Source organism: Camarhynchus parvulus, chromosome 5, assembly GCF_901933205.1.
Source record: "Camarhynchus parvulus chromosome 5, STF_HiC, whole genome shotgun sequence".
Classification (NCBI taxonomy): Eukaryota; Metazoa; Chordata; class Aves; order Passeriformes; family Thraupidae; genus Camarhynchus; species Camarhynchus parvulus.
This window is the reverse complement of record NC_044575.1, coordinates 45,283,788-45,308,702: the sequence shown is the minus strand read 5'-3', so window position 1 is coordinate 45,308,702 and position 24,915 is coordinate 45,283,788. Positions and strand designations below refer to the sequence as shown.

Sequence of the window (24,915 nt, the reverse complement as noted above, 5' to 3'; positions counted from 1 at the left end):
CATTCTTCAGAAGTGTCACTGTGACTACTTTGCTTCACACATATCAAGTGAATTAATGAAATAGAAGTAAAAAAATAGCATTTCTGGGGTTTCAGAAATGGAACACATGAGAATACACAGCCTGTAAAAAGTATGAGTGGTAAGGGTATTAAACAGGTTTGAACACTGCAAAGTAGTTAACACCAATTTCTGGTGTTATGAATTACAGGTCTGTTTCTCCAGTGGCACTGATAGACTAGTAAGAGATTGATGCAGCATAATGTAGAGACTTGCTTGCAAGGAGCCCAAAGAGTCTTACGAAAGACTCTACGAATCTTGCATTGCTCATATCACTTTTGTCCTATTTTCAGTTTAAAGTTTGATAATAAGAATGGGTGGTGGCATGTGTGGGATCATGGGCCAAAAAAGTGCAAGGGTCACTACTTAAAACTGCTGGGCAGGATTTTTAGATATTGTCATGCAGATACCTTACCCAGATCTACTGCAGCAGAGTAACCCGAAACATGAGCCAGCCCATGGGCTGCCTTTACCAATACATAATGGAAAGTAATCTAAACTAATTATAATGTAACAAACACTTTGTGTACTTTGCCTTGCCCTAGTATGAATATGGTTACAGAGGATTGTTAACATAAACACACTTTAAATGACCTGTTGTTTAATCATCAAGCTGGTTTGAAATTCTGCCAGCAGACTTCTGTGAAAAGCACAGGCTTCTCTGAAAATTTAGTTAATTTGATTTTCCAACAGGATCTCCCAGTTACACTTATGATCTTTTATTTGAAGAATCAATTAATGGTCCTTTTTCTTCCCATCTGCTATGAATCATTTCAAAGCAGAGATGATCTTTGTGTATCATTCCAAAAGGGGAGTGTGTTGTGTATTTTCAGACAGTAGCTCATCCAGCAAATTATTATTTAATTTTACATTTGAAATATAGGGTATTTGTGTTTGAAGTTTATGCACCTCTAAATGAGGGCTGCAAATCGAAATTTAAATTAGCTTCCATTAGTGTTCTGTCTGCTGCTTAAAGTAGCCAGCCTATACTTGAGATCCTGCAGATTATGTCAGGATGAGAAATTGATAGGATCAATATGTCTTTGATGCAATCTTGTTTATTTGCAAAAAAGGTACACAACATCTAGTTTCTCTCAGTATATTAAGAACAAATAACAGAAAGCAATTACCAGTTTCAAAGCAGCCATTTCAGACAGCACTACATGCTGCTGCAACCACTGCATTGGTATAACTTTACACTCGGCTTCTGCTCTGGGACAAAACAAATTGTTTCTCAGGTGGAGAAATATGGGCAGAGACTAGAGAATAGTTCACATTGGGCCCTGCCCTTGCACGGGCACAACCTATGCAAGATCACAGTTGTTAGGGCTTTTTTATTCTGCAAAGGATGAGCCCTCATGACTTCACACACCCTTCCAACCCCTTGAGTCATACCCTAATACCCACTTTTCTGCCTCATCACCTTACAAATACATACAACCAGCAAGTTTTAGAACAGCCACCTCACTTACATGCACCTTTGGCAAGATGCAGCATACACCTAAGAGGAGACTAAGAAATTCATCAAGATTTAAAACTGCTACATTCATGCCTTGGACTTTGCTGGCAGGAATACTCACCAGTAGCAAGAAGAGGCTGCAAATGATCCACCGAAGGTTGTTTTCATATAAGATGACAAGAGTCGCTTATTCAACTTCAAGAAATTGAAAAAAAACACGAGGGCATGAGGATAGTATTTAAATACTGTTCCCCAGTCTATGCTGAGCTACAGATTTTAAGAGTTGCTCCACAATTTTTTGGGCTGGGTCCAGATACTATTTCTCTATCTTGGCCTCTTCTGGCACCAAGACAGCACAAGAATGCAGGGGGACCTTGCTGCAGACCACCAGTGCCAGCCTCTCCCAAGCCCCTGTGGCAGCACTGGCCAGCTAACACTGCACACAGCGAAGGTGATGGGCATTGGCTGGACAAAAATTCCTAAAGTGAGGGAATTTTTTCTTTCCAGTCTTACCCAGAAGGAGAGAAAATGGAGTCCACAGGACAAAGTACAATTACTTGTACTGCTTTGTTGGCAAGGCAGCAGCCACAGGTGCTTGTTTTGATAAGAACATATGTCACCACCTAGGTTACACCCAGTCACATCATGCACGGTCATAGGGCTGATGGGGTGCTCATTCCTACCAAGGAATTCTATCTGAAGGTAAGCAGGTAAGTGATGTTCTGCTACCTACACATCATAAAAATAGAACCATGCTCCCAATGCTCTTGCTGTCAGGTCTTTCAGGCTACCTCCAGGATTATGCCATTCCTTTTTTGTTCACATGTCTGCCAGCAGGTGCTGTCACTGTACCCACCACTGCTCACCAAGCAATTCTCCTCAGCGATGGTCAGTAAAATTATTCCAGCCCATGTGTTTACACAAAGTTAGTGTCCTTGAGATGTGGATGTCTCAGCAGGCTGTGTGTGTGGAACTTCCAGTGAATTGTACCTCTCCAAACTACCAAGAACAAATATCTCCATCTCCACACATACCTGTGATGGAGAGATATTAACTTTCATTGTTCCACTGCTTCCTTCAAGTCCTAGACCAAGAAGTACTGGGAACAGCTCAAAAGGACAGAGCATCATTTCCCTGATGAACCTCCAGGCTTGAGCAGTGCTATATGGATGATCAGACGAATCTGTGGCAGGATCTCCAAGAATACCTCACTGCAACTTTCAGGAGTATATATAAGTAAACTGCTGTTAGCAACTGTACTATGTGATAGCAAATGGTCTGCATTTGGACTGCTATTTTGTCTTGGAGCATCCACACTGCCCCCCTTGTAATAAATGTTAATCTGCATCAAGGATACCTGGACAGCTCTGTTCTGCAGCATCCATTCTAACTTGAAGGATTCCAAGTTACAGACAAATTACGGCTGCATTACTATGCTTTCATTAATGCATACCTGACAACTGCGGTATTATGTGGTGACTATAGCTGTCATGATGATCTGGAAACTGCCCTCAGTGGTCTGTTTGGTGCAGCCAGGCATCTGCAGACACATTTGGCCTCTATTTGCAAGAGCTCAGGGTGTGCTTGACCAACACTTAGTACAGCAGGACAATGAGAAGGAATAGCAACGAGCAGTGCTATCAACAATTAGGCATACTCTAAGGCTGACAACACCACAGTCCTTTTGGAGAAGAGAGTGCTGCTTTGTCACTAGTGAGGATGCCCAAGCTCTGAAAACCACAGATGTTACATACTTATTTGGTAGACTACATCACAGACTCCATAAATAATCAATGATAATTGTCACCATCCCTAAACTTATGAACAAGAATGTGTAGAATGAATGAGTTATAATCCTGAACAGTCAAAGCTCCTTGTGGTGGGCTTGAATGAAGATCTCGACATCATTCCTAACTATTCTTCACCTGCCTATACAGAGAAAGTATGAAACTCTACAGCATGTGAACCTTTGAGGACCTCAGCTGAGCAGTAATGTGACTGATGGAAGACCTGGATGATGTGGCAGTTCAACCAAGCTACACTCACCTGATTGTCCAGTCATCCACAGGAACCAGGAATGAATTAATTTTATAGGCAAGTGGCAACCATGATGACCATGAGAAGAGACCTCCTGCAAGTGGTGCGTTGGTGCTGCAGAGTGTCAACATTTCCCCATACCATTTCTGAACTCAAAACAGTCATTCAAGACCAGTATATGATGTAATTACACTGGGCAACTGTCCTCATCCGCCACAGCAACCTTGGCAAAGCAGAGAATGTTATGCCATAGCTAGAGGCTGCCACAGTGCCTACTGCATAGGAGAAAGGTGGGCTTGAACTGAAGCATTGTGTTCTGAAAAGAAAATTCTCAATTACCTTACTTTTAAGGGCCTGAAAGGATACAGGCCCTTATTGAACTGTCCTGGGCAGCCTGATCCCACAGCATGTGGGTGTTCCTGATGCAGTCACTCTGTCTTGGCACCCTCGGGGCATCACCACTGGTGGCAGCAGCACCATGGCCGTGCAGCAAGTGCAAGGAAGTGTGACAGCTACAGCGAAAAATGCAACACGGGAGCAGCTCAGGAGCTCAAAAGCTCTGCTCTGCTGTTGGTCCCAGCACAGGCCACGTGAAGAACTTCACATCTAAGTTCCTGCTGACAGATTAGATCAGGTATCGGTTGACTTAACGCTCTCACTCTGCAGCTATTCAGTGCCTTACACAATTACGTACAATACACCACTGTGTCCAGCGCAGTTACAGCAGGCAGACTGAACATCTCAAAACACTGCGTTCATGAGCAGTATCAGCTAAGAGCTCAAGATGTTGAAAAATGAAGCTACATTTCTAGCTCATAGAGTTAAACCTGAACTTTTACTGCTTTTCCCTATGTTCCATGAATAGAATAAAATCTGTACACATATCACCCTCAAACCTTTTCTCAACATTAATTTTTTTTTTTTAAAAGCAGTTTGGTGTTAAAAGAGATGACTCATAATGCTGCAGCATCAGTTAGCTGGCTTGAAAGGGATGCTGATGTCATAATTTTGATTTTCATTACCAAAGAATATGAAGGTAAGGGCTGAAAATGTTTTACACTTCTATCACCTCATTTTATATTTTAAAGATATAAATAAGCTACGATGATTGATATCTTGGTGTGCTGTAATTCAAAAATTGAGCTTATATTTTGTATAGAAGCAGCACAAAAGTTTAAGCTTTTACTATTTTTTTTTTAGAGTTTTATTCCCAGATATAGTAGATATAAATATGCCTAAAACCTTACCACAGAGCTTACAGTTTAAGGACTCAAACCTCTAGTACTTCTATGAGTAAAAGTAAAAGAGATAAGCAGATAATTAGTCCCATTGAGCTCATGGACAAATGAAGTGCTTAAACATTTGCTGTATTGTACTTCAGCTGCATACATATTTGCATACAAGCCATATCCTATATGCAGAACTACATAAAGAAAGACATGAAAGAAAAATAAGCATAAAGACAGAAAAATATATAAGCAATACACTTGCTTTTTATAAACATGTATATGAAACAAGCTAACAACCTTGATATAAGAACCTTGATATAAGTTATAACTAGTACTGATGAACCATACAGTTCAGAAATAATGTTTAGCTCTGTTTTTGTCTGCTTAGCAACCATTGATCCTTTTTCCTGGTTTCTGTATACATGCCAGATAGGAAATTGTAATAACATACCTTAAAATTCCATATCCCACATTTGGAATGTGATAGAACAAAGGGTTGTATCTTTAAACTGGAAGAGGGTAGGGTTAGGTTAGATATTGAAAAGAAATTCTTTCTTGAGAGGGTGGTGAAGCACTGACCCAGTGCTGCCCATCTCTGGAAGTGCTCAAGGACAGTTTGAAAGGCGCTTTGAGAAACTTGGTCTAGTGGAAGGTGTCCCTTCCCTCCCCATGGAAGAGAGATCGGAACTAGATGATTTTCCAGGTCCCTTCCAACCCAAACCATTCTCTGATATTCCTATTTAGGAGGCTCCTTTAAAGAGTCCATTTTTGTTCTTGGACTTTTTTTCAGGTATCTTATTATAAATCCTAAGTATGGGGAGTGTGCTAAGTTTTGGTTTATTTTATTTTCAAATGAGAAAAGACTCTTGGGTTGTTTGAGCACTAGTTTTTCATCTGGCTGAATTTTCCTCTTCCTCTGAAATGGATTTACAATTGACATTACATCATAGAGACTGAATAGTTTCATGGTACAGTTAATATATACATAAAGTCCAAATAATTCAAAATATTATTAAAACAATATTCTTCAGAAGATAGAATTACAGCTACATCTAGCCCAGTATCCTGACTTTGACAGAGATCAATAATGCACACCCTAAGGAAGAGCTCAAAGGCAGAGAAAACATTCACAAAACCTAGCTGGTTTACCCTTCCAGCATTTCATGACCTCTGGTTCAGAAACTTTGGAGCTAAGGGACATTTCTTTGTTTATAGAAGTTAATGTAAAATCTGATATCCAAGTGGACTTTATCCCATACAACTGCAGCTTGCAGCATTTCATATGGATTTCACCAGCTACCTTCTAAATTACTTTACTTGGAAAACTAGATGCAACTGCTAAGAATTATGCATGGACTGTTTCATTAGGATTCCACTTTCAAAACCAATATATTTAAAAGTAACAAAACTGTCTTTGTATTAGAATGCAATCTACAATCACAGACATTCCTTTGATCCTGATTCCATAAATATATTTCCTCTTGAGACAAGCATCTTACATGAGTCTTCCAGCAATTTTCAGCAGTATCTCCTCCCAAAGAAGGGTCAGACTACACAGTATATGCAGTGGCAAAAGACAAGACAAATTAAAAGCACTCAGCAGCTTGCATTAATGTGCTCCAAGTCTAAATGTACAATTAAAATAAAGCATTCACATTTGAAAAACAACTCTAAAAAGCTGTGGGGTTTTTCTCCAAAAGATTAGTCAAATGTATGTGATTTTGATTGTGGGGGAAGGGAGCAATGAGTTTGGTTCAAACCTAGACCTATTTAGGTAGCTTCTCTTTTAATATAGTTAGTATAAAGACACATTTTTGGGACCACCTGGAATTTTGAAGGTGGAGTATATATAGGAACATCATTTCTGGAGAGAAAAAAATAAACCTACAGAATGGATAATTGTTCAGCTACTTGGAAATATAACCGAACCAAAATCATATAGAGCAAGGTGTATTTTGTCATATATTGCTGTATCCTAACTACCAGGAAGTATTTTTAATAATATGCAAAGATAGAAGAATTGATTTGAATTTTATTCTTGATTTGAATACAGGACCAAGGTGTTTCTCATTATAGATTGAAAAGAGAAGATTGTAATCAGTCAAAAGGAAGATGAACAGGCATCAGTTACTAGAAACTGCTGTGATTTCCAGTCACACTGATGGAAGCAGTAGGAGACTGGCATTAAAAAATATAGTTACTACTACTAAAACATTTGAAGAGATGATGGTACCTAATGACTTTCAAACTCTATTCTCTACTGACAGATTTCCCTAATGGAAATTTCTTTCCTATTCTCATAATACTTGTCTTTATAAATTAGCTGAGTTTGACATAGAAAGCTTGCTACACAAGGCTGATTTTAAATCTATTAAGCACTTCAAACTGCAGATATATGAGAGATACAATCATTGTGTCCATGGGAAAATTGTCAGAAGTAATGCAAGCTTACTGAAGCATTCAGTTATAAGACTGGAATGAAGTGAGACTTTCTTGCTACACATCAAAGATACCAGAAGTTTACCAGAAGGCATAGAAAAGAATTTGAAACCATAAATAAAAATAAACAAATCAATGTCCTTTGCATCAAACAACAAACATGGTTCACTCCCCACCCCTTCCCCATTTAGTGGAAAGTTTAAAAAGCAAGCATTCTGAGTAGATCCAGCTTCAGTTTGGATAATATTACGCAATATTTTCCACTCCTTTGGAAGGAAGAAAATATTGTGATCTCTACTTGGTTTCAAAATCTAGGCAAAAATAAAGTATATATATATATATATATATATGTGTGTGTTTATAAAAAATATAGATGCATTATATATGAATATATATATTCATTCCATGGTTGATCACATAGAGCAAACTGTTCCCAATTAAACACTTACTTCAAGTGAATAATGTAACAGAATAAAAGTACAAAATGTGTAACTTATAATTCAAAGAATAGAATGATCAGTATGTGACTTTTCCACTAAGTGGAAAGGTTACCAATTGTACAAAAGAAAATATGTGAAATAAAGTGCATTATGTGGGCATTGTTTAGGATATAAACTATGTAAATTAAAAATAGCTGAGAATATGAACAGAAATGCATCTAACTTCAGTGACCTTGGGTTCAAGAGCTCTGCAGAAGTCAAGCATCTCAAATGTCTTTCTTAAAAATAAACAGGAATAGAGAAGATATCACACTTATAGATGGCTGATTTTGTATCTGATAGACACATACTTCTGATGGACAACCAAATTTTGACCTTTATAGTATTTATCAGCTTCAGTGAAAAAGTAATTTTCCCAGTTTATAGTTGTCTCCTAAGGGCTTTCATCATAGCACATTAATAAGAAATTTTGGGGGCAGTTGTTTATTGTGAGTCTGCATCTTGCTGAGCATGAAGCCTGTATCTTGCCCAGCTATAGCAAGGGCTCTTCAGTATTATTGCATGGTGATGTAATCTCTCATCTGCACTGAACACTTGTCCAGTTGGTAAAGCTGTACGTTTTCAACTAGAGATTGAAACTTTTGCTGAAAATAGCCTTGATACCACCTATAAAATAACATTTAGAATCAATTAATTAGATCTTTTAGTAATAAATCAGAATACATTTGGCACCGTATTTGTGGCTTCTTCGAAACAACTTATGAATATTGGGGTTAATTTGATGGTTGGAATATTTATTGGGGTTAATTTGATGGTTGGAATATTTATTGCATTAATATATTGAGTCAATACGTAGATGTAAGACAAGAAAATAATCAGGAAAGACAAGAGATAAGTTTCTGCAAAGTAAATGGATGAGGATTAGCAATGATTATTCTACAAACAAGGGATGGTATGAATATTAAAATGGATAGGCAGACTTCCTTTAAATGTTTTTGTTTTATGGTTATTCTAGAAAAGGCTGTGGTTTAATAAGAGTAAATGACTTCTATATAAGTCACATTTAAGAATTCCAACAGGAATGAAGTTTACAAAACCAAACAGAACAACCAAATCCATAAGACCAAACCAGATTAAATTGTAGCCCAAAGCTTCAACTATCTAAGAGGATGCACTGTGAAGCTTCAACATGGAGGAGTAAAAGCAACAATAGGAAGAGACAAGTGATGATGTGAGAGACACTTAACGTCACCTACAGCTGTGACAACAACATACTTAACTCTGTAATTAAAGGCAAATGGATGTCGCAGAGGCAGGGAGTGGGGGGAAGGCTGCTCTCCTGGGGTGTGTGGGTGGTGTGAAGGCATTTACCTCTGCAGACAAAGAAAGGCACTGGAAAGATTAGGCAACTGCTGTCTTAGAGGAGGCATGATTACTTTTACATGGTTTATCTGAAGTCCAAAAGGGTACATAAAAGGCTACAGAAAACACGGGTATGGTCTGCCTTGAGACACAAGATTAAATAAGGGATTAACACTTGCTGTTTGTCAAAGCAGTGAGGCTCTGATGATTTCCTCAGAAATCCTCTCCATCTTCTCCTTAAATATCCATCAAAGGATAGTTCAGGGACTGCAGTGGGTTCCTGTCCAAACTCAGATGATTTATAGTTCTGTTGTTTTGGTACTCGTTATCCAAAAGTGATTATTTTATCTTATGCATAAACCAAACTAGTACCTCCACTAATCACAGTTTTCTAAAGAAAAATACTTTCACATAGTGGAACAGTTTAATCAACTGGTTATCTAAAGAACCAGGAAAATAATGGCAAGCATCTCACAACTCACGACTGCCAAAACTAAATTCTTGGGCAGGAAGATATTATAAGGCCACACCACATTATAGATACATGTTTCTGTGCTGGTGTGAGAGACTGGAAGCACTGCTGGCTCAAAACCTTTCGTGTATGTGGAAGAGGCAGGTCAGGCCTTTCCCTGCTGAGGCAGTGCCCTGCCCCATACACCCCCTGGGCCTTTATCCCAGCCCCACAGCAGCCACCAATCCCCGACACATTGGAGGCAATGCTCCACACCTGCCCCTGGAGCTCCCAGACCAGCTCCTGAGCGGCCAAATGATCAAAGTCCCAACTGGGGAAAGGGCCCAGGAAGGCCAAGGGGTATTTAAGGCCAAACATGAGACGAGAATGTCTTGACCTTCCTCCTCTTGGAATTTCAATTAGTTGAATGCTGCTGGAACTCAGGAGTTGGTAGCTATATTTGTTCTTTTCAGTATCTTTTCTCTCTTTCTTCTGATTCCCTCTTAGAATTCTGAGTAACTTAAAATTGAATGGGCTTTGAGTTTGCTAAATTGAATGGGTGAAACTAATATTTTGACAAGTGATCTGTGTTGACTGAATGCTGCTATAAACCTTTTGTCAAAGTTCTTTGATTTTCTAGAGTTGCCACTGAAGTTTGTTGATCTCTTGAGAATATCTTGTCAATATTTCTCCCATGAATCTAACTCAAAGTATGTGAACAACTGTAAGCCCTGTTAAAAGACTCATCAAACGAGTTGTTTGGGGCCTTACAACTGGCTTAGGTTGGGGTAGAGTTAATTTTCTTCACAGTGGCTGGTATGGGGCTGTGTTCTGGATTTGACCTAACACAGTGATGACAATAGAGAGGTTTTTGTTATTGCTGAGCAGGACCTTTGCACAAAGTACAGGGATATTCCAGACCTTATGGCATCATGTTCAGTATATAAGGTGGGTGAAAGAAGGAGGAAGGCAGGACACATCTGGAATGACACATTTCATCTTCCCAAGGCACCACTACTTGTGATGGGGGTCTGCTCAAGTGGAGATGGCTGAACACCTGCTTGCCCATGGGAAGCAGTGAATTAATTCCTTATTTTGCTTTGCTTATAAGTGTGGCTTCTGCTTTCTCTATTGCACTGTCTTTATCTCAACCTATGAGTTTTCCAGCTTTTACCTTTCCAATTCTCTCCCTGAACGTGCTGGTGGAACAGTGAGTGAGCAGGGGGTTGGGCTTGGCTGGGGTTAAAGCAAGACAGTGACTGAGAGAAGAAGTGATTTAATCAAATTTATACACTAACTTCTCTGCATGTTACAAGTAATTCTAAGAATCTGTGGCATTTGCCTCATCTGACTTCCAGTTTGAAGATGTATCTCACTAGAGCTGCAGGAAGGCAACACTGAGCTGAACGGCAAGCAAATAATTGACAACAGTTTCTGTAATCAGTGCTTGGTCTGGAATAAAATCTGGTTGAATAGAATGCATTCTTTTAAAAATGTAGAGAGATGTGTTACTAGTATAAATCTTTATTAAAGCTCAAAAATGCTTGGGGGTGAGAGGGTTGAAATACCTCAGAGTTAATAAGAGTTATTTACAATGTCAATAATCTGCATTGCTGTCATGCTTCCCACCAATACATTAAGAAGCAGTCACAACAGAAAAGTAAGCTTGAATGTGACTTGTAAGAAGGAGGATGCCAAACCTCACTCTTAGCCAGGCTTAATAAATGACAGCCAAATGAAAATTGCTTAATGGGGCACTTATTTGCATAGAAGTCTTTAACACTTCAGAGAAAATGCAAATCCCAAAGTATTTACAAAAGGAGTGTAAAATGCCTTCTGACCAACTGGAGTTTGACATCCTCTTCAAAGACTGTCACAGCAAACACTTTACATTAAAAAAGAAAGATTATTAAAACGGAGTGTTCTAACATTTAAATAACCTAGGTTTCCCCTAGAAGTCCTCTACTTAAGAAAAATGAAAGAAATGAGGCTGTGCATGGCTTATTGAAATCTCAAAGAACTCCAAGTGCCTGGCACATAACCTCTAGAGCAAATTATCTACAGTAAATATTCTACTGGATATTTTTAGGTGGTGAAGTTACTGCTTCATATTCTGGGCTTGCCTATGAAATAGGCAATAGGGACAGATGCAAAAAAATCATGGAAGAAATAAAAGGTAACAATTCTTCACACTCTTTTGTAACTAAATCATTATGGGTCATCAGATGAAATTAGCAAATGGCAAAGTCAAAGCAAACAAATGGATGTCTTTATTTAGGAACTGCATTGTTAAACCACAGACTCTCATGACACTATGCAGCTGCTCCTGGCCAGTGTTGGAGACAGCAATGCTGAGCTAGAGATACCGTAGTTTGTATCCTGTATCTAAATAAATCAGTATGGGATGAAAAAATTAAGAAAAACAGTAATGAAATTATAGAATTGCTTCAATACCAGTTACCTGTTAGCTCTAGTCCTAAGTCATGCAATTTACAGTGCCAGTGTCAATTATGCAGGTAAAGTTAGAAATCCCCATCTTTTGGATGTATTGAACATTTGTAATTCACTCTCATATTTTTTGCTACTTTTTTGATTTTTCACAATAGTATTTTTTATCTAGGCCATGTTAATAGAAACATATTTATCTCCTGGTTTTCTAACACATTTTAGTTTCTTTTTTTCTTTAAAACTAAGGGTAATCTTTCAAATCTTTCATCAAAACATTTTCCTGGTCCTTTTAAAGGTGTTTTTAGTTGTAATGCTGATTATATTAAATAATATTGTATTATAAAATATTTTAATACTCTATGTTAAGAGGTGCCTTCCAGTCACCTAATACAGTACTTGAAACTAATGGGAGTTTTTGTATTTTTTCTGAGGAGCTCTAAGTTCCTTTCAAAATCCAGGAGATACACCAACTGAATTTGAAACGTATTATTAATTTATCCACTTGTTTCCAGATTTTCTTTTCCATTATTTTAATTCATGGAGCCATCTTATCTTTTTAAATTTCAAAGAATAGGCTCAAAATCAATAATCAGACAGCTTTTCTCAAGATAAAGGGAAAGGAACCTCTGTAATAATTGTTCGCTTCATTAAATCTCTTTTTGCTCTGTGGTAATTTAACAAACACAATACCTTTAAATACATCATTAGAAGAAAATTTGTTGAAATTAATTTATTATTTCTCATTTCTGCTTTTCAAAAATTGTCCTTCCCCCTTCATTTTATGTGGCACTTCTTTTCACTCATTTTTTGCAGGCTCTCTTTAAGAACTACAATGCACAGCTTTAGGTTCTGCCATTTAAACACTTTTTTTCTCTGATGTTTATGCTTCCTTCTCTGGAATAGGAAAACAGAACCATAAGTTCTGCAACTATCAGAATGTACACACAGTCTTCATGATGAGTTTTAAGTTTTAATTTCATCATCACTAGCTTTCAGATCACCTTGATTAACTTCTCCTTTCTAAAGTCACCTTCTCCAAAGTTGACAGTAATTTTTCAAAACAGTGAGAATTCACATGCAGGTCTTTTGAAAAGGACTTTGAGTTTACTCAGTATTACTGAAGTTTAATGACAACATTATGTAGAACAGTCCTTTGTGTTCCCTCCAACAAATCTGAAAAAAATTCAAACTATTATGAGTGAGGATAAGGATTCAAAAGTCAATTATTTTTATTAAAGAGAAATTCCATTTCTGCCTACCTTAAGAAGTTTTAGCAGTTCAAAAAGTGAAATAAACCCCTATTTCTGTTTCAATGGCTGGTGCTGCTTTCTGTCCCCTCTGGACAGCATTCATTCATTTTCCTCTTCCTCATCAGAAACTGAGAGACATGACAGTTTTTTCCCCTCATTTATAACCAGGTAGACTTTTAGTAATTAAACTTTTCAAAGTGCTGCCGGTAATTATGGTAGTTGCAACTGCACAGTGACTGAAGAAAAAAATAAACCACTTTTCAGTGAAGAAATGAATACTAACTGAAGCAGGACCCTAGCAGCAGTAATGCTTAAATGAACTCTTTCAAGAAAAGATCCACTTCCTGACAGAGTTGTACCACTTCCGTTAAGAGAATTATTAGACTTGGATGCTTAGCATAACTTCTCCTTTCATGGTAAAAACATTAAGTGGTTTTAGAGAGATAAAACTGTTGCCCAGAGCAGTTTCATAAAAAATACTTTTACAGCAAATATACCTACCCAGTCTACTTTTCTGACAGTTATCAAGCACAGACTGTTCAATTAAAGGTTCAGATTAAACAGAAGATAAAAATCACAGAGAAGATATGCAAACTAAAAACTAGAACTAATACTAAACTAAAATTTCTCACAAATGCTGTTTCACGTCATGTTTGTCTTTCACAGTGAGTCCTTCCCTAAATTCATTTTGTGGTTTCCAAAATTTGATCCTTTTTTTCTTCTGCAGGGCAAATGTTCTCTGTGGAGTGATCAAGGGGAACATTTTGTATCATCTAGCTTTCCAAAATTTGTCCTTTGAAAATAACACCTATTTCTTTAACAATTCAATGACCATAAGAAAGCACCAAACACATTCAACTTTAGCTCCATAGAAATTACAATTTCCATAAGCGGCTCCCCTTCAGAAACAAAGTAAATCAAATACCTCAAAACTGTGAGGCCCCAGCACCCTGGAATTATGCAGCTCTAGCACTCATGTTATTTTTTTTTTCTCTCTCATTTCCTCTCAGATGTCTGTACACTGAGCACTTCAATTTCACCTCAGCCCTCAAACCAGCTTGGCACACCACCTCTTTTAGAACCAAAAAAAAAAATATTGTGACACTTTTTCTTTAATGAAGCTCAATAATATCTTTCCATGTGGGAATTTCCCACACCATTTTTTTCCTCCCTCTTTTCACAATTAGAAATGGCAAGTAAATACGCATATTTTTGAACAGTTGTGTTGTGGGGTAGAGAAGGGACATCTATCTTTAGAATGGTGTTACTCCATATTCCCAAACTTGCAGCACATGCTCAGCCCAAACACTGAACTGTTGGCTGACTGACCTGTCAGGTTGTGCACATGAATATGAAAATGCTGCTTAAAAAACCAAAAACCACTGACACGATGGATCATGAGTAGCTCTGCACTGCCCCATAGCTTTTAATCATTTAAACATCAAATATTTTTCCTTTTATACCAGAGGGGTAATTTATTGTATACACATCATACAAACAGTAGGTTTTTTTCAGTGTTGCAGCATACACACAAATGTATTTAAATGCAAGTAAGAATTTCAGTCAGTTAAACTGCACTTCTAAAAGCACACTTAACATACCAATGGTGGTTTTACTTCTCCAAACTAACAAAAAAAACTCTTACAGATCAGTCTGTACTCCCTCTGGGTCTAAGCCCATCACTCTTCCTGGACTTTCTCATGCTGCTTTGGCTGCAGGCTTGAGCCAAATTTCCTCCCTCATCTGACTCTGTGACAGTCAGCAGTGACTTAAACAGGACAAAGGCCCAATCAGTGCTGGCACCTGACTATCCACACTTCTGACTGCTGGCATGCTTCCAGGAATGGTTGGGTCCCTGGCCAGTATTCTTCCAGGCAATGTCTTTGTACATCCAAGCTGGAGGCTAGCACAGCTCAGTAATGGTAGGCAGGCTCAACAAATCCAGGAGGCAGTGAAAAAAAGGCCACTCTTTTGAAGGGGAAAGAATTTAGCTGTATCATGCTAAAAGTCATGAAGTCATGCCACTTCCTTGACACCTACAGAATGAGTCTTAATCAGTTTTATTTTCTGATACAGATGCAGCCTGTATATTTCCACTTATCTGTAATTCCAATCTATCCTTAAGGCTGGCAGAACTCTGTCCTTTAAAGCCACCCACAAAGCCACGTGATACTGCTGTATGATGGAGCCAATGTCACCAGCCCACTATGCCTGGACCATTCTGCTCAAGGTAGATCTACTCTCATGTCAAGTACACAACCAAGTCTAACCCTCCACTGCTCCCAAAGTTCAGCTGAAAGGAAAACTTGAGCACAGTCTTGCACTCATGGACTACTGACAGGAGGTTTAGGATTTCAGTGCAAGTGTAGCTCTTTTGTCTGTCAAAAGGTGGGATTCTTTCCAAGCATTCAGCAGGGCTGCTTTGCTGTTCCTGGACATGACACAAGAATCCCACTGCAAAAACATTTTAACACTGGAGAAACTGTTATGTAAAAAATCGTATTTTTTATTTTTTTAATGGAATGACCATGTTTCAAGTACATCAGGGGATCCTTCAGTGATAATAAAAAACTTTCAGTTCATGCAGTAGTACTTTGCAAGGCCAGTCACATCTTAAACTGAAATATACACAATAATCACTGTGTTTTATTATATGCATTGTCAGCATGGATCAGTATTCTTGGTTTGGTATTTTAGGGCTATTGCCTCATTTTTTAAAGCTGTTTTAGCTGAAATTAGAAAGGAGAAATTTTCAACCTGGGTCAAATAAGCAGATACAGTCTGTCAAACTATGAACATCTGAAACCAAGACTATTAACAACTACAGGACTCAATGCCAGCACCCCTCACATTGAGTACTGGTAGATGGAGTCAGATTTCAGCTTCTCTCCTCTGAGGCTGCCAGGGACAGTAAGTCCAAGTGTAGGCTAGTAGAGCCACTGGATGAAATATAGCACCAGGCTCTTTAAACTCTAGTATCTGGGACATGGAATAATCAGAAGTGGTTGTTACGCCTTGTAATAAGTAAATCTCACAGTCCCCACCAGATGTACACTGGAGCCATCAGTTACAAAGATGCAAAAACGTATTAATTTAATAATAAGTTAATTAATAAATAATTTAATCAGTTTAGTGTTTCCATTTTCCCTTTTATTGTTTAATACTATATTTTTTGTATAATACTTACTTTCTCTGCAATAGCGATGCTTCTAAAAACAAGTGACAAAAGTTAGGGAATCAAGTATTTTCCAGTTTGAAAACATCTCCCATGTTCAGACTTTTTATTTTTATAGTCTTGATATAATATTGGTGGAAAGGCAGTAACTGGATGGACATTTTTGGAGGAGTTATGTGTGTGCCATACGTCCTGTGGCGTATGGTTGAGATCTCTCAACAGAACAGGTGTAGTGCTTGGGGGAAGCACCTTCAAAAGTTTAACAAAAAATACTATGAAACCCTTAGGTAGTATTATTAATTTCTGGGATGACAACTGCATAGGCACCCTGAACCTGAGGTCTGGTATATAAACAATTACGAAGCAGAAACTCCCACCGACTTTAAATAGCCAAATTCAAATCTCTCCACAGGAAACTGCAGAAGCGTATACATGTACATGCATTTTTTACATATATGTGTACAAACACACAAATATTTAATACTCGAATGTGAATAATGGATTAACATAAGATTTTATTTCATTGAACTTTGATGCAACTTAATTAGACTGTGTGAACAATACTGTTAAGACAAGGCATTGTGAATTAGCAGCTTGTGTGTAAGGATAGAAGCAGTGACATTCAAGAGCAACAAGTCAGAAATTACTGTAAAGAAGAAATAGAGAGAAAAGTCATTTGAGTTATCTGTTGCAAGGAAATGAGGACAGCTTTAGAAACACCAGCTTGCCTCCAAAACGTAACAGACTGAGCGGCTTAGCTGAGATGAACAGATCTGATATGTTTTGTATCGTATCTCCCCCAACAACGCTATCAAAGCCTCTGCAAGGACAGCGTCTCCCTCGCAGCTGAAGGGACCAGATGAACGCGACCCAGGCAAGGCAAGGTGAATGGGGCACATGGATGTACGGCCCCAGCAAGCTCACCCACTGCTATCTTGCGACCAGCAAGCCCTTGCCAGGCACCTCCTGAGCTGCGAGAACCCTGCAGGCCGTGCGCCCTTCCAGCGATCACCAAGGCTGGTTTCACTTCAGTACATGCGGCCTCTTCCACCTCCCAAGAGGCCACTGCGCTCACCGCCCACTCCAGGCCCCGGCCGAGGGGAAGGCGGCAACGGGCGGGGCCCCTGCGTGCACCGCTGCAGGCGGCCCTGTCGATGTGGGTGCCGCAGCCGCCGCCTCGAGTCCGCACGCACCGCCCACGCCTCCCGTGTGGGACGGCAGGGACTCAGCGGGCAGGCAGCTGGGGCTCTGCGGGAATCTTCCCGTCCCGGCTGTGCCTCGCTGCTCCCTGCCCCGCCGCATCCTCCCGCGGGCATACCCCGCTTCCCATCTCGCTGCGCATCCCCGCGCTAGGCTGGAGCCCGGCTACCCCCCGGCCGCCACGGCGAGTGGGTCAGCCCACGGCCGCTCCCCCCTTCGAGTACGATGGAACCCGCCCGTAAGGCGAGGAAGGGCGCCATGGCCCCTCCCTCAGGTGATTGCCAGCTCCAGTGGTCAATCAGCGCCGTGCCTTACCTCTCGGCAGCCCAGCGCCCGCCCTCCCGCGAGGGTCGGGGGTCAGCGGGAGAGGCGGGCGGGAATGTTTACAAACAACATCGGGGAGTAGAGGGGCCGGGGGGAAGGCGGGGGGCGGAGCCGGCGGTTGGCGCAGCCTCCGAGCCAATGGGGGCGCGCGGCGCTCGGCGGAAGGGCGGGGGCGGCGCGCGGGGAACGTTCTCTGCCCGACGGCCGCCGGGGCTCGCGGGCGCGCGTGGCCAATGAGCGCCCGGCCCGGGGAGGGAGGGGGCGCGCGCGCCTGAGTAGGAGCCGCTCCCCGCGGCGTTCCCACCTCCTCCCCCCGCGCCGCTCAGCCTATCCCGGCCGCGCTCGGCTCCGCTCGGCTCCGCTCCCCGCTGTCGGGCGGGGAGGGCGGCCGGAGCCCGGGGGAGGGGAGGCGCAAGGACATGGGCTGGTTCTGAGCGCCTGGGGAGGGAAGCCGTCGTGCGTGTGCCTCCCTAGATTTTAATAACTGTTTGTTGTTGGGCGGTGTAGGTTTGGGGTTTTCTGCCCCCACCTCCGCCCCACCTCCCACCCGGCTTCCAACAAGGCGGAGGGGAGAGCGGCAGACCCCAGCGCGCCTGCATGGCTCCTGTGCCCCGGAGCGCCCCTGGAAAATAGAAGCCGTCTCGGGCCAGGTGACATCTCCCCGCCACCGCTCTCACCCTCACGGGAGCAGCAGGGGCGGCGGAGCCGCCCGCGAGGACATGGAGGGAGCCTCGGGGGAAGCGGAGCTGCCGCTCCTCACGGTGAAGCACGAGCTGAGGAACGGTGAGCGGGCGGGCCCAGGGGTCGCGCGGGGGCGGAGGGGCACGGGCGGCCCGGGCCGAGGGGAACACGGCAGAGCAGGGAGCGAACAGAGTTGGTGGGGTCGGTGGGGAAATCTCAGTGGCGGGGGGAAAAAAGAGGATGAGCTGGAATATAAGGGCAGGAGCGCGTACGATGGGGGCGGGGAGGGGGCCTTCTCTTATTTCTGAAAAAAGTAGTTCACTTCGGCTTCTGCTCCATGCCTGGCTTCCCTGTCCCACTTCCTGGTGCTATTTGACGCTTTTGAAGGAGATAAAGGGTAGCCATGCTCTCTTACAAACATTATTTTTTTGTAAGTTATGTGTTTGATCGACTTCTATAGCTATGTTGTGGGGGTGCGGTTTGTTCCAGTCCTAAATGAAGTCGTTTTATGTGACAGCTTTTCTCTGACCTCGGTGAAATGCCGGAATTGTAGGGAAGGGAATGTGCCAACACGTAACCACGGAGTTATCTGGGTTTTCAGCCTATGGATTTCTTGTAGCTCGGTAGTTACTTGACAACCCTCTGGAGAAGTAGTTCAACGTGTGAAATATGTATGACCTTTAAAGATCCAACAGAAATCCTCCGTTGTTGTGTTTATTTCTTTTTAGTAGGGATTCTCTGCTTCTCAGAAGTTTCCAGGCAACTTGAACACTGCAGTAAATCTAAATTTTAAGGTCAATTTAGACGAGCGTGTAAAACACAATCAGAATGTATATTCTCTGTATTGATTAACAACGAAGGTGCTGTTAATCCGTGTCCTTCATTCCCTTTCTCTCATCATCTTTTTCTCCATGGTGAAGTGAGAGTGAGCATATGATGCCGTTCACTGCAAAAGTTTGGGAGGGCTGCTGGCCGGGTTAATGTATTTGACATTCTCGAGCGGGCCGATGTAAAGGCAGGTGGTGGTGCTGGGTCCCCTCGGTGGCGTTCTGCCTCCTGCCCCGCTGTCCCTCGGCCCTGGGATCGGGGGAGCTGCCCCAGAGGAACACGGCTGTCACCGCTGCTTGGCGGGCGAGGAGGAGGGAAGAAAAAAAAAAAGGCGGTCTCTTGATAGCTACAGAGATAGAAGGGACTGCAGTTTCCTTCTTTCAAGGAGGAGCTGCTGGAAAACATAGTTGTCTCGATAGGTGTTGCTAAATTTAAGTGTGGAAAAGGTAAGGGGAAAGGAAATGGGTCACATTTATTCAATATATTTACATAACTATGTCTCTTTTTTTCTATATTTCTTTTATAAAGGTTGAGAACACATATCCCTGAGGGGTTGTTATTTAAAGTTTGAGGAGTAAACAATGTAGCATAATAAGCAACTTTGATTTTAATCCTGATCACATATATAGCTGTATGAAGTACCAATTCTCACTTTTATTTTAAAAATCCTCAACCTTGTTTGTCTTTTAAGCTTCTGAAATTCAATTTAGTAGGAATAAGTTGCTTCTCCCCTCCCTGTTCTCTTCTCCATATTCAGTTTAGAATATTCTGCTTTCTGAAAAATGCTTTCTAGCAATGACTTGTCTATTTCTGGAGCACTAGGGTGGAGGAGGGAGCTGCTCTGTCATGTACTCCTGGGAGACTCCTACTCCTGGAGGTGTCAATAGTGTCATTGCTATGCAAGACGTATGGAGATACTAGTTCAGGACTTCTCTATACAATGCACAGAGATACAATAATTTGAGGAGAAAAGTTGCAGTCAGCTTCTGTTGATACAGAAATACATAAAGGTATAGGATACTTTGGATGTTCAAAGGTTTTTTTGTACTGGGTCTGGTTGTGTGGATGCTTAGCTGCCGACTAGGGTCAACACACCACATCTTTAAAGCATGTGCAGGATGATTATTTAATTTTTCTTCATTTTGGGAAAGCAAGTGAGAGGAGAGGCAAGAACTAGAATTTGGAGCAAGTGGATCTTTGTTGTTCCTAAATATGTTCTATATAATGAGTATCCTTTATTGTGCAATTTGTTTAGATTCCAGTGTTTCCCTGATCTCTGTGTTCTTTCTTTGATGCTGCTAGCTCTGTGACTAATTTAATAATTTAGAATTACAGACTGAAAGTAGCTGTCAGTTTGCAGGTGAAAAAGAGGTTAGTCTCCAGAGTGCTTTGAAAGAATTTACTATTGTAGTAGAAATAGTGTCTTCTTTGAGAAGGGAGTGTCTTTTCATATTTTGGTAGCTGTTACTTGAACCCCACGGTAACAAGCTGACTAATTCAAATCAACTGAATGCAGGTAAACCCATAGTTACACTTTGCATTTGCAATTACATGGTCTTGGGATTGCTTTAAAAGTGTTAAATGAGTTAGGGACAGGCTTTTATTATGGTCTAGTGAGTAAGTGAACATACTTTTGAATTTGAATTTAAGATGAAATGAGGCTCTTAAAGAGTGAAAAAGATGATTGTTGTTAGCTCCAAGCAACTATGGAGGCATATGAAAATGCATTAAGTTAGAGCGTATGCAGTGCTGTTTCTGCATAGACCAGCTGATTGTTAACCCTATTGTACCACGGCTTGACTTCTTTTAAACTTCAAAATTACAATGCTGGCTTTGATATGTAGGGTCAGGTTTAATTTTAGCTTTTTATGTCATAGACTTAGAGCCCTGAAATTCCTCTGTTGTATGACCAAAAAGTAATTGCTGCAAAAACATCACTTGATAGGCATGTAGATTGGGTCTGTGATAGGGAAGGAACACTTGAGTTGCCTCTGTGTGATAGCATGTGATGTGCTTGTTACAAATACTGGGTACTGCTCTGTGTGTGTATATATGATGTTTTGCAGATAGGATAGAGCAGTGACTTTTAGGACATATGTCATTTAATCGTGATATTCTTCTAATTGTATTTGTTAAATTTTTTTCTTTTCCTAACACCAAACCCTTTTTGTTCTTAATAGAAGGCTCATAATTCAGCCACTTCAGAATAGTTACTGTCTTTCTTGTCTCACTTTGGGAAGGAAAATGAGTCTTTGGGGAAAGTGGAATCGCTTTTCAGGAAGTAGAAGCAAAAATATGCCAAAGTTGAAATAGTAGGAAGTGGTGACTCTCTCTGATTCTCACTGAATCTCTCCAGTGAAAATAATAAGAAAATGATGTTTTTCTTTAGCGTTTATTTCTGGAATCTTGTAAAGGGAAAGGTTTTATTTTTTGAGGGCTAACTTTGAGTTAATGCAACTTTTAATCTTTTTGCAGACCTTAGAAAATACATATTGTTTACACCAAAAAAAGGACATTGTTGCATCTTAACATTTCTGTTGCTTGGTAATGCTTCAGAACTGAACAATGGCAAACATAAAGCCTATCAGAGAAAACATTTTACATGATAGATAAGGATATGGAAAGAGAAGAAAAGGCTTGTTGTGATGTCAGAAGATAAGAAGGAAACCGAGCAGTTAAGAGTGAGATTTCGTCCCCACCTCCTCTTGTTTCTGGATAAAAGGGTCAAAGGATCCTATACCTTAAGTGTGTGTGAGTGACTGGCAGGAGGTTGCCCATCTTGTGGCATGCTTTTGAACCCTCTGCTTTGCCCAGGGAGAGGCAGAGATTACCAAAACTGGGATCTTGAAGAGAACTTGAGACATTCTGTGACTGTATGGGCAGTGGGGTCTAAATGCATTGGTTGTTTTTCTTTACAATAGCAAAGTGTTGTTCGTTTCCTTTTAGCAAGTCTGTTTTGAAGAGGATACTGGATGTTATCAGTATCAGTTTTAATGTTATCACAATCTTTAGGCTAAAGAACTTGCTTTAGTTTGCAGTTTGCCAGACATGCATGTATAGCCCAGAAGTTCGTGTAGCAACAGCCTGCAGAACTCCAAAGGCACAGGAATTTGGAACTTCCCCTTGAGTCAAAAATAATTCAGTATGAAACTATAAAAGTCTTCAGAAAATAAATACGTGGATTATCTATAGGGTTTAATATTGGAAATTTTTCATTATAGCTTCTAGAATGGGATCTTCAATTAGAATGGATTTATTTGTAAACTAGAAGGTTCATGTTACATTCTAGGGAATTGTGAAAATTCCTATGAATAAAAAACATGATGGATCATGCACTGGATGGTGAATTCAACCTTCACTGTGGAGGTACATCTGGCACCTGTGGAGTACTTTATTTTTTCTTTTTTTAAAAGGAAACTTTATGAGACTTGAAAGATTCTTTTAAAATCAAATTTTCTGTAAGACAGATTTTTTTTTTGTTTTTTACTTACAATATACCGATGTAATATTTTATTACATACTCAACAATATATATAATAAAATAATATTATATAATATGTAAATAATAACAATAATTTTGTATATTGTTTAGGGATCAGGAGGTACTAATAGTTGGCTATTTCAAAGCTTGGATTGCTTTTGCTTCTACTTTTCTCTTTTGAACGCTAAAATATATGTTTTCTTGGATTGTGGGAACTACATAGAATATTTTAAGTTTATTAATCATCTTTAATACAGCTTAAAACTCTGGATTTTACTCTTTACACAATCAATATTTTCTAAAAATTCTTTGTAGTCCAGAAATTTATTGTTATTTATCTTCTGGTAGCCTTGATTATGAAAAAGGACAACTATTGATCTTTCCTGGGTTGTGTTTGTGGCTTTTTGTTTGTTTTTGTTGAGTGGGACTTTTTTGTTTGTTTGCTTTTCTCCCTCCAGGCTTTGGAATCCAACAAACCTGGCTAAAATGATCTGTCCAAGGGTCTGGTACAACTGACCATTTTGCTGTCATTGTTAAAGTGATATTCTGTACAATGTGTAATATAAATGAGGACTAATAGATGCAGTCTTCATATCAGCCTGTTTATTAGCTCTGATCCAATGTATTCTAAATGTGATGGTTGAAAAGCTCGTGCTTGATTCCACAAAAGGATCAGGAGACTTACATGCCATGTTAATACATCTTAGAATTTTATTCAGAAGGCAGTTCAAAGAACACTTGCTGAAATTCCTTAACCATATGACAAGGCCTGGGTATCTGAGGATGTTTTCCCAATATATTTTTCACGTAAATATTTCTGTTGTATCCCCAACGTTGATAATTTGGTATCTTATGGTAAACGTGCTCTCTGTCTCCTCCCCCCTACAGAATCCCAACAGTGCAAGTTCTACTGAGATTTCTTTGCTTCTGACTCAGTCTGTAGATAGGCAGACTGGTTTGTGAAAGACTCACGTTACATGCAGTCAGTTTATTTGGATTTGTGTTTTGTTTTGGGGTCTATTGTGACTGTTTCCTCTTCTCATTTTCCTGGACACCTGTAAATATTTTATACTGTCTGGAATAGATGGTTATAAAAGCTTTACCTGGGAGAGGATAATTCTTAAGTTTTCTTGTTAATGTCTGCGTAACCAAATATGTAAATACCTTCCATCAGCATGTAAGTTATCAGTTGCTCTTTCTTTGTTGATAAATTAATTTGTATTCTGTTACTTTTGATGTTGTGTCCAAAGTGCCTGTGACTGAATTTTTGTAAATTATTTCATTCATTACTAATGATAGAAAAAACCTGAAGTTGATTCATGTCTCGTACTTAGATATAATTTTTGTTTGAGCAGATATGCACAACCTTTAGATATCTGATTGTTTCACCTCCCTTCAGCTTTAGATTATCTGTAGCAATTTTATTCATTAGCATCTTGTCTAATTACATTTTGTTTGGTTTTTTTTTTTTGCAATTACGTGGCATAGAGTGTTGCTACACATTAAGTTTCTAGCTGACCATGGAGGTGCCTCAGGGTTCAATCTTGGTGACCTCATAGTGATTCAGCTCACAGTAATGATAAACCTCATGAAGTCACCTCTGTAAGAGAAAAAGGGCTGCTGCTGAATGCAAATGGATCTTAACATGGAGCAGTTTCTGGTCCAGACTACCACGTTTGTGTCATTAATCTCAAATGTCTGGCCTTTTATATTTATTTCAGCTTTCTATATGCAAGTAATATCTTTGGTGGGATAGTCTATCTTCTATTTTCATGATGGTAGTGACAGTTTCTTATTGTGTTTTCCACAGCATTTTATGCTTCTGAATTTCCACGTACTGTATTCCATGCAGTATACATGTATGCATGTACATACATACATGTATACATACTATATAGGCTGGTACTTCAGAGGTCTTTGTCATCTTTGACTGTGTAAAGTTTGGCTTCCAAACCTTCTAGAATGGGATCAGCAGCTTTGTGAGAGCTTGAGTTTTTTCCAAATGTTTTTCAAGTTTTCAATTTTTTTTTCTCAGCTCAGGTGGTCTTACCCTT

The 24,915-nt window shown here is 40.1% G+C and overlaps 2 protein-coding genes across 3 annotated transcripts in view; one reads left to right on the top strand and one right to left on the bottom strand.

Annotated features, from left to right (window-relative positions):
• Nucleotides 1-17,956, bottom strand: part of DGLUCY (D-glutamate cyclase) — a 48,419-nt gene extending 30,463 nt beyond the window's left edge. Inside the window, exons 1-2 of one of the 2 annotated variants that reach the window (XM_030950480.1) lie at nucleotides 17,863-17,956; nucleotides 1,638-1,711 (exon numbers count right to left, since the gene is read on the bottom strand). The gene's annotated coding sequence lies outside the window, so the exon portion shown is untranslated. The remainder of the gene's footprint in view (nucleotides 1-1,637; nucleotides 1,712-17,862) is intronic. The other variant, XM_030950481.1, reaches the window with a different exon arrangement.
• Nucleotides 17,957-18,136: 180 nt separating this feature from the next.
• Nucleotides 18,137-24,915, top strand: part of RPS6KA5 (ribosomal protein S6 kinase A5) — a 67,902-nt gene continuing 61,123 nt past the window's right edge. Inside the window, exon 1 of the mRNA XM_030948632.1 lies at nucleotides 18,137-18,654. Within this exon, the coding sequence (XP_030804492.1) occupies nucleotides 18,591-18,654 (64 nt within the window). The 5' untranslated portion in view covers nucleotides 18,137-18,590. The remainder of the gene's footprint in view (nucleotides 18,655-24,915) is intronic.